Here is a 13,610-nt window from a genome sequence, read left to right as displayed (position 1 = left end):
GCTAATGAGATGCACAGGCAGAGAGACAAAGGCTTTGGTGTTGAGCAATGTCATCATTTGTTTCCTTGCATCCCTTGCAATAAATGAATTTCCCCATGACTAGCATCTTCCTGCTGAGATGAGGCACAAATGCACAACTGAGGCAACTGCTAACTGTGTTTATGGGATTTGTTTGTTTGAGTGTGCAAGTGCAAATGTGTTTATGGATCTGTAGTGAATGTGAAATGCAATAAACGTGCATTCCAGAATGTTAGATTTTTATTATTATTTCATTTATAGAAATCTCACAGTGTATCACATGGTGATTGAAACTCTCATTTCTTTGTCGATTGGCAGGAAATGTTACTGGTTGGAGACAACAACTTTCTTTCTCTCTCTCTCTCTCTCTCTCTCTCTCTCTCTCTCTCTCTCTCTCTGTTTTACATTTGTTTCCTTTGAGCTGTCAGAGTTAATTGGAAAAGAGGTCAGAGGATCATAGAGAAAGTGAAAGATTGATGTTAATCAGCTTTTATGGGCATAAACATTCATGACAACATCATGTTCCTGTCCAGCAGCCAATGGAACTTAAAGTAATCAATAAAATATGATGAACTGGGCTAAATGAGTGATGTTATCATCGCTGAATACCCCCTAACAGGTTAACATTTCCAGGGAAGAGGATGAGAAATAAACCTCCATGTTTCAGGGTACATTTCATCTGGCCTAACTCTTTCAACATGCATGGAGAACATCAGCCCATTTTCCATGTGAATTGGTAATATGTCTCATGGGATCATTATGAAGATGACTGCGCCAACCCGTCTGTCCTTTGCAGTGAGAGTTACACTTTAAAATTAAAAAAAAAAAAAAAAAGGTTCTTTAATGGCGCTTTCTCATTTTTGGCTGTTACGTGATTCTTAGATGATTAAAACAGTTCTTGATGTTTTTCTATTGATTTTTTTTCCTCTTGGGGTTTGCTTGTGGCAGTGAGAAACTGCCCTAAGAGTTTACTTATTAAATTCTCATGCTTCTGTAAGTTATTCTTTTATTCTTCTGATCTGGGAAGTTTTGCTGCTTATCTAAAAATGATGATGGCTTTGATTTGGAGGTCACTGTTGGTCTTTGGTCAGTCGTAAATACCGGCTCCAGCCTGAAGCTGATATTACAGGCAAGTTGACCTTTGAATCGCACTTCTGTTATTTATGTAATAACTTAAAAAGAATAAGAGAAAGAAGCAGAAAAAGAGGGTCATTTACAACACACAATGTGAAAGGATGAAAATGCATGAGGATCACTTCAGATTCATGATTTTGATTTATTTCAGAAAATGTTTGGTCGGGTTTTGAACCCTAGTCTACTTGCATTCTAATCGAAACTCGACTAACACCTCTGACTCTTAACTATTAAAAAGTTGTTGTTGATTTTTTTCTTCTTTGTTTTATCATGATTTATCTTGCCATGGCACAAAGTTGAACCAGAACTGGCACTGAAATTCCTTCATAAAAAATAGCAGCATGACACCCCAATAGATGTCGCATATCACATAAACAGTCCTGAAGCCAAATAAAGGTCATTCAATAACAAATTCTCTTTCAGATGTTCTATTGCAAGGCAAAAGTAAAACAAAACAGCTGATAAAATTTTTAAGCAGATGTGTTGGTAAAAATAGAAGCTTGCAGAGAAATGCATCTTGATGCGTTCCATACCAGCACACATGAGAATATACAACATTAAACGAGGAATATGGTGCAGAAAATATTCTTTAGCCTTTCTGACTGTTTTTATGCTGTGATTTCCATTAGGCCAAAACCTTTCAACGCTTGATGACACAAATCCGGGCAGTCAGTCTGAAAGCCAAGTTCACACAAAGTGCATCAAGTTTGCCCTCAACTTCTTGACCTGCTCCAAATTGACACTATCCTGACTGGCAGTTTAGTGTGTTGCTTATTAGAGCAGCTTCTTCTGTGTCCTGAAGCCTTCCAGAACCAGGAAACCTGTTGTAAAATGCTGAAATGTTGGAGTGTAGCTTTTCAAAGCAGCAGCCTGATCCAAATGTTTCTCTTGAGGCGCTGGTGACATTTTCTGCAGTATAAAACACAAAGAAGCACTGTTAGGCACCATGTTTAATTTCGTTTTCAGTACCAAACCATTTTTCGTTGCTTTTACCACCTTGACACCAAAATTCTAATGGATATGGATCAAACAAAAAGAATGACGATGGAAAAAACAGCACATTTTCACTGTGAAGAGGTGATTGTTAAAGGGATAGTTTACCCTTCCAAAAAATGAAAGTTCAGTCATTATTTACCAAATCTGTATGATTTGTATTCTGTGAAACATAAAAGAAGGTATTTTGAGAAATGTAATGTGTTTTTTTGTCCATACAATGGAAGTCAATGGGCACCAAAACTGTTTGGTTAGCAACAGTCTTCAAAATATGTCTTTTGTGCTACACAGAGTCAGTCATTAAAGGCTTAGTTTACCCAAAAATGAAAATTCTGTCATTAATTACTCACCCTCATGTCGTTCCAAACCCGTAAGACCTTCGTTCATCTTCAGAACACAAATTAAGATATTTTTGATAAAATCTGATGGCTCAGTGAGGCCTGCATCGCCAGCAATAACACTCCCTTTTTCAATGCCCATAAAGCTACTAAAGACATATTTAAAACAGTTCATGTGACTACAGTGGTTCAACCTTAATATTATATAGCGACGAGAATACTTTTTGTGCGGCAAAAATAGCAAAATAACGACTTTATTCAACAATATCTAGTGATGGGCGATTTTAAAACACTGCTTCATGAAGATTTGAAGCTTTACGAATCTTTTGTTTCGAATCAGTGGTTCAGAGCGCCAAAATCACAATTTCAGTAAACGAGGCTTCGTTACATCATAAGTGTTTTGAAACTTCAATAGTTCACATGACTTTGGCAGTTTGATACACGCTCTGAACCACTGATTCGAAACAAAAGATTCGTAAAGCTTCGAAGCTTCATGAAGCAGTGTTTTGAAATCGCCCATCACTAGATATTGTTGAATAAAGTCACTATTTTGTTATTTTTGGCGCACAAAAAGTATTCTCGTCGCTTTATAATATTATGGTCGAACCACTGTAGTCACATGAACTGTTTTAAATATGTCTTTAGTAGCTTTCTGGGCATTGAAAAAGGGAGTGTTATTGCTGGAGATGGAGGCCTCACTGAGCCATCGGATTTTATCAAAAATATCTTAATTTGTGTTCTGAAGATGAACGAAGGTCTTATGGGTGTGAAACGACATGAGCGTGAGTAATTAATGACAGAATTTAAATTTTTGGGTGAACTAACCCTTTAAGTCAGTCAGTTTTTAATCAGTTGACACCTTTTGTATATATCATACGGGTTCTGAATATGAACTATGCATACTTGAAGATGCAATCGCTTTACACAGTCGGTGTGCCATTTAAAGATAAACATAATGTGCTCTGATGGGACTACATGCTGAGAAAACTCAACAACACAATGGATCTATCAATACAATAACATGAAGTCATGCTGCGAATATATTCACACCCTGTGAAAAAGACAACTAAAAACCCTGATAAGAAGAATGTTTTTCATCTAACATCTTAACTCTTTCTTTCTATCTTTTTGCCTCCTCCATCTTTCCTTCTCCTCCATTCTCAGGAGTATCCGGTGTCTGAGAAATATCATCCACTGGAACCTGATTACGGCATTTATCCTGCGAAATGCCACCTGGTTTGTGGTGCAGCTCACCATGAATCCAGAGGTGCATGAGAGCAATGTGGTGAGTAAACACATACGAAGACAAATATTCTCTCCTTCTCCTATTACTTTTCCTTTCAAAATACACAATCAGTGCACACACAATCCGTTGTTCTTTCTCACAATACGTGCACACCCGCTCTTCTGTTCAATCCATTGTTCGTTCTCACTATTTGTCTCACTTCAACCCACTGTTATCCCCTCATTCTCTTGGCACACATGCCGAGAAACACAAGTTTATTAACTGCATTCAAAAACTGTCCCTGACACCTGGGTCTTCGTTTCTGCACTCATAACAGGCGTTGAAATCTAACTAGATTGGCACTAGAGGTGTATCGGTGGGTGTTTTGGGTGAGAATGCAAACAGCTCATGGTCCACTATGCTTCGCCGAGAATTAATTACTTTGCTTCCTTAATCAACTCATCTGAGTCGAGCAATTAATTCATCTACCGCCATGCCAATATCAGTCCCAAAGGGCTCTTCCATCTTACATTCAAATTCAGCCTCATACGCTATGGTGCACATGGCTTTTCAGAAGGTATCAGAGTTCGATTCCACCATGTTTGTCCTTGATACTTATCTTTTGCTGTTGCCAAAGCATAATTTGTACCTATTTATTATGCAAGGGCTGACTTAATTGCCTCTTCATGCTAAGATTTTGCACGGCAGTGCATTAGTTCTACCTCTGAACCCCCCTAGAGAGAAACTTAAAAAAGAAGGCAAAAACTTGCAAGGTGTTTTCAGACTTAAGTGGTTATTACACATTCCTCCAGGTCTGTATACAGACAGCAGTGGCCTAATTCTCCTAGTTTCCGTTCAAGTAAAGCTCCTTTGAGATGTTTAAAAGTGATAAGAAATGATTTGTGGACAATTGCTAACCATTGACCTGACTAGATGAAAAAAAATAGCCTTCTTGGAGAGAATGGAGAGCTGGTGGCTGTTTAACTGTGAATAAAATTGTGTAAATACGCAATGCCATTGATGCACTTGTTTTGAATCATTTCAATTACGGTTTAAGCAAGTGATCCCAGTTGCCTTGTGGTTTATACAAAGAACATCTTGACTCATTCGATCCGCTTCGCTTAAAGAGGTTGAGCTTTGCATTGTCTTTTTTGCTGTATGTACAAGATGCATCCGTTTAGAAAAGGCTCATAAGTCAGAGCCAACTGCTTTTTCATTGAGTTTTATAGCACAAAATGACACATTTATTGTGAAATGTGTCAGTTTGTAGAGAATTTATGCAATGCCAGTTAATGAAAGACATTGTTCAGTAAATAACTGCAAAATTAGCAATAAAGATCCTACAGAAGCTTATAATCTCTACAAGGTCCTAAATTCCTGTCACACCAGGGGGCCTATTATGAAAGAGGGTTGTAAAATTCTTCAGAAGTACTTCTGAGAGCCAAAAGGCTTTATGACTGAAGGAGCTTTTCATTTTTTTCCCACTATTTCACATGTTGAAGTAAAATCGTTCCCACAGAATACATGTAATAGTCTATGGACTATTAGCTCGCTGATTAATGCCTGGAATAAATGAGTCTACAATAGTTTCTCAAGCCCATAAGGCTGATATAAGTGTTAGCCTGAGATTTCGCTTTCTTCTGCAGATTGTAAGAAAAGTCACCACTTTTACAGAGAAACCGCAGGTCTGAAAGTTTATAATCTTTCAGTGACACTTGAATTCCCACTTTAGTCATAACTCACAGCTGTAATCTTCAATCTTGAGCCGAGAGTGACAGATTTTTTGTCTTCTCGCGAGACAACAACTTGACAGAGCTCAGTGATGAAATATAGCCAAAACAAAGGAGCGGCGGCTAGGATTAAACAGGATTAAACAGGGGCTTGACACACACACAGAAGCCCCTCTGTTGTGCCAGTATGTCTCTTGCAAATGTCAGGAGCATCTCAGCTTTTTCATCCAGCTGCAATACTGTCATGTTGTCTGTCATTCACATGTTTTTGAATTTTTTCTCAGTCAGTTGGTTTCTTAATCAACTTTGTTTATATTTATACATGTATGTGTACATACAAAGTATATACCCTACTGAAGTTTCGGGGTGGTGGGATTTTTTTTTAAAAGTCTCTCTTGCTCAACAAGGCTGTGTTTATTTGATCAGTGTTAAAGGTACACTATGTAACGTTTGGTCCTCTAGCAGTTAATATACAAAACTGCATGAATTTTGCGGATTGTTTTGGTTGTGCTTCGCTCTGTGTGACTGTGCGAATGAATATGATTATCCTACTGCTCATAAAACATTCACTACTAGGCTTAAGAGATATAACCAGTTTAGATGGAAAGGATTTCAAGCTGACTACCTGAAGAAGTTACTGTAGCTTTACCCATTAATAGATACGGTACTTTCTTAAAAACAAAATTCCAGCACAGCGCTACAATTAATACCTTACTCTCCCTTTGAGTAATAAAAACACAATCTCCACATAGCTTTTACAGCATTTCAAACCTAAGCCACTCCCACATGCGTCAGAGTAGGCACAGCAACTTTTCTCTATTTACGGATATGACGAGACACGCACGGGCGAGTGACATGAGTACACAATTTCACATGAAAAGCATCCCACTCGGGTCTAAAATATAAACACTTATAATGGCCTTACCATAGTGCATTTGGGTAAGACAAAAACATTTTTTGGAAGAAGAATTGATGGTGTATTGACTCATTATTTAAATTTTAGTACTTTTGAACAAAAAAAAAAAAGTGAATAGTGCACCTTTAAAGCTGAATTTTTAGCATCATTACTCCAGTCTTCAATGTCACATGATCCTTCAGAAATCATTCTGATATGCTGATTTGTTGCTTTGAGACATTTTCTCATTGTTGTTTGTACTTAATATTTTTGTGAAAACTGTGATACCTTTTTTTCAGGTTTCCTTGATTAAAAGAAAATGACATTTATTTGAAATTGAAATATTTTGTAACATTATAAATGTATTTACTGTCACTTTTGAACAATTTAAGTGAAGTTTTGAACAATTTAATGCTGAATAAAAGTATTATTTCTTTGTACCCAAGCTTTTTGAACTGTAGTGTGTGTGTGAAAATATGTGTATTATTACTTCAGTATTATATATTTCATAAATTATGTATTCATATAAACTATTTAATTAATATACCCATAATATTTAATAACAAAAAAATCACCTAAAACCCTTTTTTATATATGAAACCTTATGATGTTGGAAGCAGTAAACCTTCTGCATTGATTTAATTGTTTTTCTATGTAAATTAATGCTAGAGGTACAATTCAAAACAATAAGACACATTGCAAAATCAAATGTTGATAAATTAAACTGTTGCATTGTTCAGTGTTTGCACTCTTTTTTTCTTTTTGCTTAAAAAAAATCCCAACTTAAAAAAAATGCTTTTGAAATGTTTTGAAACTACTTTTGATCTGCCAAAAACCTCAAAGATTTCATATTCAGATAGGACTTTAATTTTGATATTGACCATCTGTAATACATCTTTAGAGGTATTGTACTTCTGATAGCCCTGTCATGAGAAGCGATAACCCACTGGCTTTTATCATACTTTCATCTAAATCTGTTCCATCCCGAGGCCTCGTTTCAGACCCCTCATTCCATTCTACTCATCTGTATTGTCCCTTCTTCTGGAGTAGAAAGGTTTTATCCCCTGCTTGGTGTTTGAACTCAGTTTCAGTCATAAAGCGTAGACATTCCACACACACGTATGCACGCACAAGCTTTCATTTCCCTTAAGCTATTAAAATAAAAGCATTTTAAAACAGAGAATGCTTACAAGAAGTGGCATGGTGATCTCCTAGGGCACAATTTAGGACAGTTTCTAAACATCTAACTTGATTTCTCTTTCTCTCATCGCTTTCAGATCTGGTGCAGGCTGGTCACAGCAGCGTATAATTATTTCCATGTGACCAACTTCTTCTGGATGTTTGGAGAGGGCTGCTATCTGCACACAGCCATAGTACTGACATACTCCACAGACAAACTGAGGAAATGGATGTTCATCTGTATAGGCTGGTGTAAGTATCCCATGATGCACAAATGATCCAGTTTTTGAATAATACATATTTAAATAAATTACTTATGGCATGTGTAGTCACATATATTTAGAAATTAACATGTCACTTGTAATACTGATGTAGGGTTATTCCACATCGGGTGCCTTTTTTGTCCCTCATATACATGTAGAAAAAGCCATGAAAGGCTTATGGTAATGTTTAATATATGTTAATATTTTTCTAAACATATTAACAACACATTTTACTTTTATTTTTATTTTTTATTTTATTATTTTGCTGCCGTTTTTAATGGAAACAAAGTACATAGAAATACAGCTATTAAATCCCAACATATTAAAATGTTAATTTAGCTTGAGATTGGTGGAATAAAATTTATTAACACTTAAACATATTATATACCTGATTTAATGTTTAAAATATGCCAATAAATTAATTAATTAATTAATTAATAATAATATAAGAAATCAACTGGGAAAGGCACCTGTTTCATAGTGACACACAGTACACAACCCATATTACTTCAACAAACTAAAGTATTGCTGTCACATATGTATGGTTGGATTTAAGACATCAGTGAAAGAGTAAAGTAGTTTCGATTAAAGATTAATGAGACAAACACAGAAAGATCAGAATTGTGAATTAAATGAACTAAGAAAGCAAATAAGGTCAGTTCTGAATTTATGTTGCCTTTAAAGTACATCAGTGATTAAATTACTGTCGATTAATAACTTGAAAAAGACACTCAGTTACGGTAGTAGATAATTACACTAATGAGGACTGCAATTTGATCAGGTTCTCTTCTGAACCATGGGCGAATTATTATGCGAATAAACAAGCCTTGGATTTTCCTCATTAAAAATGCATTGCAAATGAGTCATTGCTGAGGATTTATCACACAGTCCCTTAATAGTATCAATTATACTGTTTGTACAATGTCTTTGATTGTCAAAGTAATGAGGGTGAATGGAAATTTGCTCTGCTCTTTTTCCAAAGGTATTCCATTCCCCATTATCGTCGCGTGGGCCATTGGCAAGCTGTACTATGACAATGAAAAGTGAGTTTGCTGAGGCTTTCTTTCTATTTCTTCCTTTTTTTATCTCTGTATAATACCTGCACTTTACTCTATACACACACAAACTCTCTCACGTCGTTTACAATAAAGGCAATTAAAGGTCAGATTAACCCCAATTATCTTCATCATCTACCCTCACTCTGGTCATTAAACAATCGATTCACAATAAAGCTAGAGAAATGTTCTCTGAGTAATGCTAATTAACGCCTGCTACTCAGGAAATTGATGAGTGACACTGATGTAAACATCCCAGAGTTCAATAGTCAAGACGTGATATATACAGTTAAAAGATCTCCTAAATAAATAAATAAAAAATAAAACTCTTAATAATAATAATAATAATAATAATAATAAAAACTTAAAAGAATGGATTAGGGCGGATATTCTGCTAAAGCCCACATTAACTTCTTTAGTCTCAAGATGGGACACTTTACAAATAAAAAATTTCTTTTCATGAAAAATGTTAATTTATTCATATTAAACAGGGGTAGAGGGGTATATCATATCTATTGTCCATGCTTTACATTTGGGGTTAGGTGCATAAAATATGGCATTATTGTAATATATGATCATGTTTTCACCATTGTTGCAGATAAAAGATAAAACAAGAACAGCACATTTAGTGTGTGTTCTGCATGTGAAATGTTCAACTAATAGTTTTACCATGTATAATATTAATAAAATAATATGTAATAATGCATGTTTAATAGCTTAATTGATCTTTTTTATTTACATTTATTTTGTCATTATGTCACAAGTAAGTAGGGAGTGTGTAATTTGTGGATGGATGGATGGATGGATGGATGGATGGATGGATGGATGAATGGATGGATGGTGGGGTGGGTGGGTGGTTGTGCGGATGGATGGATGGGCGAACAAATGGATGGGTGTGCAGATGGATGGATGGATGGATGGGTGGATGGAAGGATGGATGGATGGGTGGTTGGTTGGTTGGATGGATGGATGGATGGATGGATGGATGGTTGGTTGGATGGATGGATGGATGGATGGGTGGGTGGGTGTGCGGATGGATGGATGGATGGATGGATGGAAGGATGGATGGATGGGTGGGTGTGTGGATGGATGGACAGATGAATAGATGGTTGGGTGGGTGTGCGGATGGATGGACAGATGAATGGATGGTTTGGTGGGTGGGTGGTTGTGTTGATGGATGGATGGATGGATGGGTGGGTGCGGATGGATGGATGGATGGATGGATGGATGGATGGATGGATGGATGGATGGATGGATGGATGGAAAGGGATTTTTTGTTCTGTTTAGACTGTGTATAGAAAAGAAGAAACATTGCCCAATTTAAACTTTACTCTTAAGTGTGAATTGTTGTTAAACAGAGACTCTGGAGTGCTACCAAACTAAACAAACTCATTTCCTTCACAAGCATAATTAAAGTGTCTCTCTTAACAGTCCTTAACACCTCTTTAATTCTCCTTCTCACTTCTCACTGCTGTACACTGTGGAGCAGTGCTTCTCCACTGGTGCGTTGTGACCAAAAAAATAGGTCACAGCTCTGCACAGAAAGGAAAAAACAAATGCTAGATGCTAATAATAAAATGCAGCTAACCATATAAGTGTACACAGATTATGTTGTTAAAATCAAAGGCTCTACAGCAAATCCAACTTTGTATGTTCTGGTGTTCTGCTTTGAAATTTCATTTCTAGCCGGATTAGCCTACCATATGACAAATGAAGATGGACGAGTTGCATTAAACATTAAAAAAATATATACAAGGTCAAAGCAAATAGATCCCAAACCACATTAAATATGCAGTAACCATTTAAGTACTGTTGTAGATGACCCTGGAAAAGCATTTTTAAAGCATGCACATTTAAAAAAACATGAGGCTTGTTTTACCTGGATGAATTTGTACGTCTCTTTGGTTGAGCTCCACAAATGACAGCAGTTTGCCATTCAGACGTATCCCCAAAAGCCAGATGTTTCTCCCTTCCTGTAAAACTGACACACTCAGCCGAGACAGTCTTGATTATGCCGTGTACCCGACTGAAACTGTAAGATTAACAAATCTGGTGCATATCTGCCCAAGGGACACACTTTCCTTCTCTTCCTTGCTTTGTTTATTTTTTTATAGAAAAGCTTATTTTTAGATATTTTTCCAGTGGATCTTCTTTAATCATTTTACTTGGCTTGTTTAATCATTGTGCTAGAATAATAAATAATTATTTCCAAATCCCTTTATATTGTTACACGGATGAACAGTTACGCCGTGTCTGAAAAAATTTGGTCTATACTTTATAATAATTTTAGGTGCTTCATCATTAAGTAAGGAATCTTACTCTTTGTGCGCAGGTGCTGGTTTGGGAAGCGGGCCGGCATTTACACTGATTATATTTACCAAGGTCCCATGATCCTGGTCCTACTGGTGAGTCAGCACAGTTTTGATTCATATCAGATTACACAAATGTTTCATGAGATTTGGTGTGTACGAGTAATTTAGCATTTTTTATTTGTTTGGCACTTCCTCTTTCGCATGAGTCTTATTATGTCTTCCATGATTTATGTGTGTAATTTCATATTGATGATAATTCATATTTGGCATTATAGTGTGCAAAATCGAGTCCTTTTCTCGCTATCTCTCTCTCCATCTTTAGATTAACTTCATTTTTCTCTTCAACATTGTGAGGATCCTGATGACTAAACTGAGGGCCTCCACTACCTCAGAGACCATTCAGTACAGGTGAGGCAGACTATTCAGCACAGACAGATCTCAAAAGAAAGTTTTTGCTCAGATGTTGCTCACTGTTGACCAGTTTCGGGCACGTTACTTTAAAAAAGTAATTAGTTATAGTTACTAGTTACTTCTCACAAATAGTAACTGAGTTAGTAACTGAGTTACATCATTATAAAAGTAACTAATTACCAGGGAAAGTAACTATTGCGTTACATTTTTTTTTTTTTTCCAAATATGTCAAATAACTTGGATGCCCCCAATATTAAATATGTTAAATGAGTGAAATGGACCCTAAATAGAAAAAAATATTATAAAACAATGTGGGACAATGTGAGAGACACCTATCAAATTCAATATATTATTGCAATATTATCATTACTATACATGGAACAACAAAACACAATAGATGGTTTAGAACTTTTAATATTTATTGCACAGACCATAACTGGCCAACAAATAAGTCTAAAAATAAATGATGCTTGATCCGACTCGTGACATGATCCGCTCTTGCTCACGACATGAAATTTCTCTGTACTGCACTATACATGGTAGCCATTAAAGAAGTTTTGATTTGTAGAAAGCCTTTCTTTTAAGTGAACTTCATTTTTTACAAATTGTATCTTAATTTTAATCATTGTTTAATCAACCAATTGCCTGGATTAATAAATAAATAAGAAGCAAATATAGCAGTCAATATAATCATGACATGGAGGCACCGGCGCGATCACTTGCATGTGAACTGGAGCGCGTCTTATAGGCTAAATGAACAGAAACTCAGCGTATAGTCTGCTTGCCTCGCAGACATGATAAATATATCTACAGAAAGCTTGAAATGTCTACTTTTAAATGAAATAATTCAAAATGAAAAGAAATAGGCTACTCTCTGATTATGTAATGCGAATTAATTGTGCATTCTCTCTTTAAGCGCGTCCACATGCGGAGATGATGAGTGTTAGTTATGTCAACTTCATCTTTGCAGCTGACACTGATTCAGAAACATTAGTTTATAAATAAACAATTAAAATGTCTCCTTGCTGTTTTTTGTCACATTCATAATCATTACTTTTGCCGGTTCTTTATGGCAAGCTTTATGCGTGCGTTTGAGTGATAGCTATTACGTAAATGCTCATTATTATGGTTTATTCTCTCCAGTAGGCCTATTTAAGAAATTAAATGTGATTAGTCAACTAATGGTTTAAATGAACAACTACTAGTCGACTAGAAAAATCTTATTTCACATATTTTTGATCCAGCATGTCACAAATGGTATTCTGGTTTGAGCTCGCGCTCCACTCGCATGCTCTGACACACACACACACACACACACACACACACACACACACACACACACACACAGAGCATCGTACATTATTATCAGTTTAAAATTGTATTTGTGTATGACTAACCTGTACTATTTCTTTACAACAAAACGCTTTGCAGGTCTGTCATCTCTAGTCACACACCAATCATCATCAGTTTGCATGTGTCCCACCCCAACACACACACCAGAGAAAAAACTTTGCAGGTCCTATGGCTGAGAGAGCCTCCTCGGATGAAAACCAATTCAGTGAGCTCAATTATAGTAACGCCGCATTTTAATGTCAGTAATGGTAACGGCATTGTAACGGGGGTAAAGTAATTCGTTTGATTACTCGTTACTGAAAAAAGTAACGCCGTTTACTTATAACGCTGTTATTCCCATCACTGTTGTTGACCTAGGAGACTTCATGTAGAAAAATAAAATGTCCCACATAGGTTTTAATTTATGAGACAATACAACACCACACATGGTATTGTATTTCACGAAGTTTAAAGCCAGAATTCTGGATTCCCTCAAAATGACTGTAGAAATTGCTACTTTATCTCAGATGCTAATCCTGAAATTCCTTATGAGAAATAATCACAAATACAAAAGGATAAGATAGTAGACAACTGCTGACATACAGTAAGAATTTAGAGCTAGAATATTAATCTGGAAAGCATTACGCTATTGTGTAAGCAAATGTTGCAGTGTTGGGCTGCTCGGAGGCTCAGACTCACAGAGCAGTTTTAATAGGGACAGAGTG

At 36.3% G+C, this 13,610-nt stretch overlaps 1 protein-coding gene across 1 annotated transcript in view; it reads left to right on the top strand.

Moving 5' to 3' along the window:
* The window catches only part of crhr1 (corticotropin releasing hormone receptor 1), a 131,294-nt gene that overhangs the window by 100,968 nt on the left and 16,716 nt on the right, over window positions 1-13,610 (top strand). The window contains exons 7-11 of the mRNA XM_051888462.1: window positions 3,648-3,768; window positions 7,611-7,764; window positions 8,758-8,818; window positions 11,163-11,235; window positions 11,465-11,550. Coding sequence (XP_051744422.1) covers window positions 3,648-3,768; window positions 7,611-7,764; window positions 8,758-8,818; window positions 11,163-11,235; window positions 11,465-11,550 — 495 coding nt within the window. The remainder of the gene's footprint in view (window positions 1-3,647; window positions 3,769-7,610; window positions 7,765-8,757; window positions 8,819-11,162; window positions 11,236-11,464; window positions 11,551-13,610) is intronic.

The sequence above is a fragment of the Ctenopharyngodon idella genome, chromosome 3, assembly GCF_019924925.1.
Source record: "Ctenopharyngodon idella isolate HZGC_01 chromosome 3, HZGC01, whole genome shotgun sequence".
NCBI classification, from domain to species: domain Eukaryota; kingdom Metazoa; phylum Chordata; class Actinopteri; order Cypriniformes; family Xenocyprididae; genus Ctenopharyngodon; species Ctenopharyngodon idella.
The sequence above is the reverse complement of the archived record's forward strand: the minus strand, read 5'-3'. Positions and strand labels throughout refer to the sequence as shown.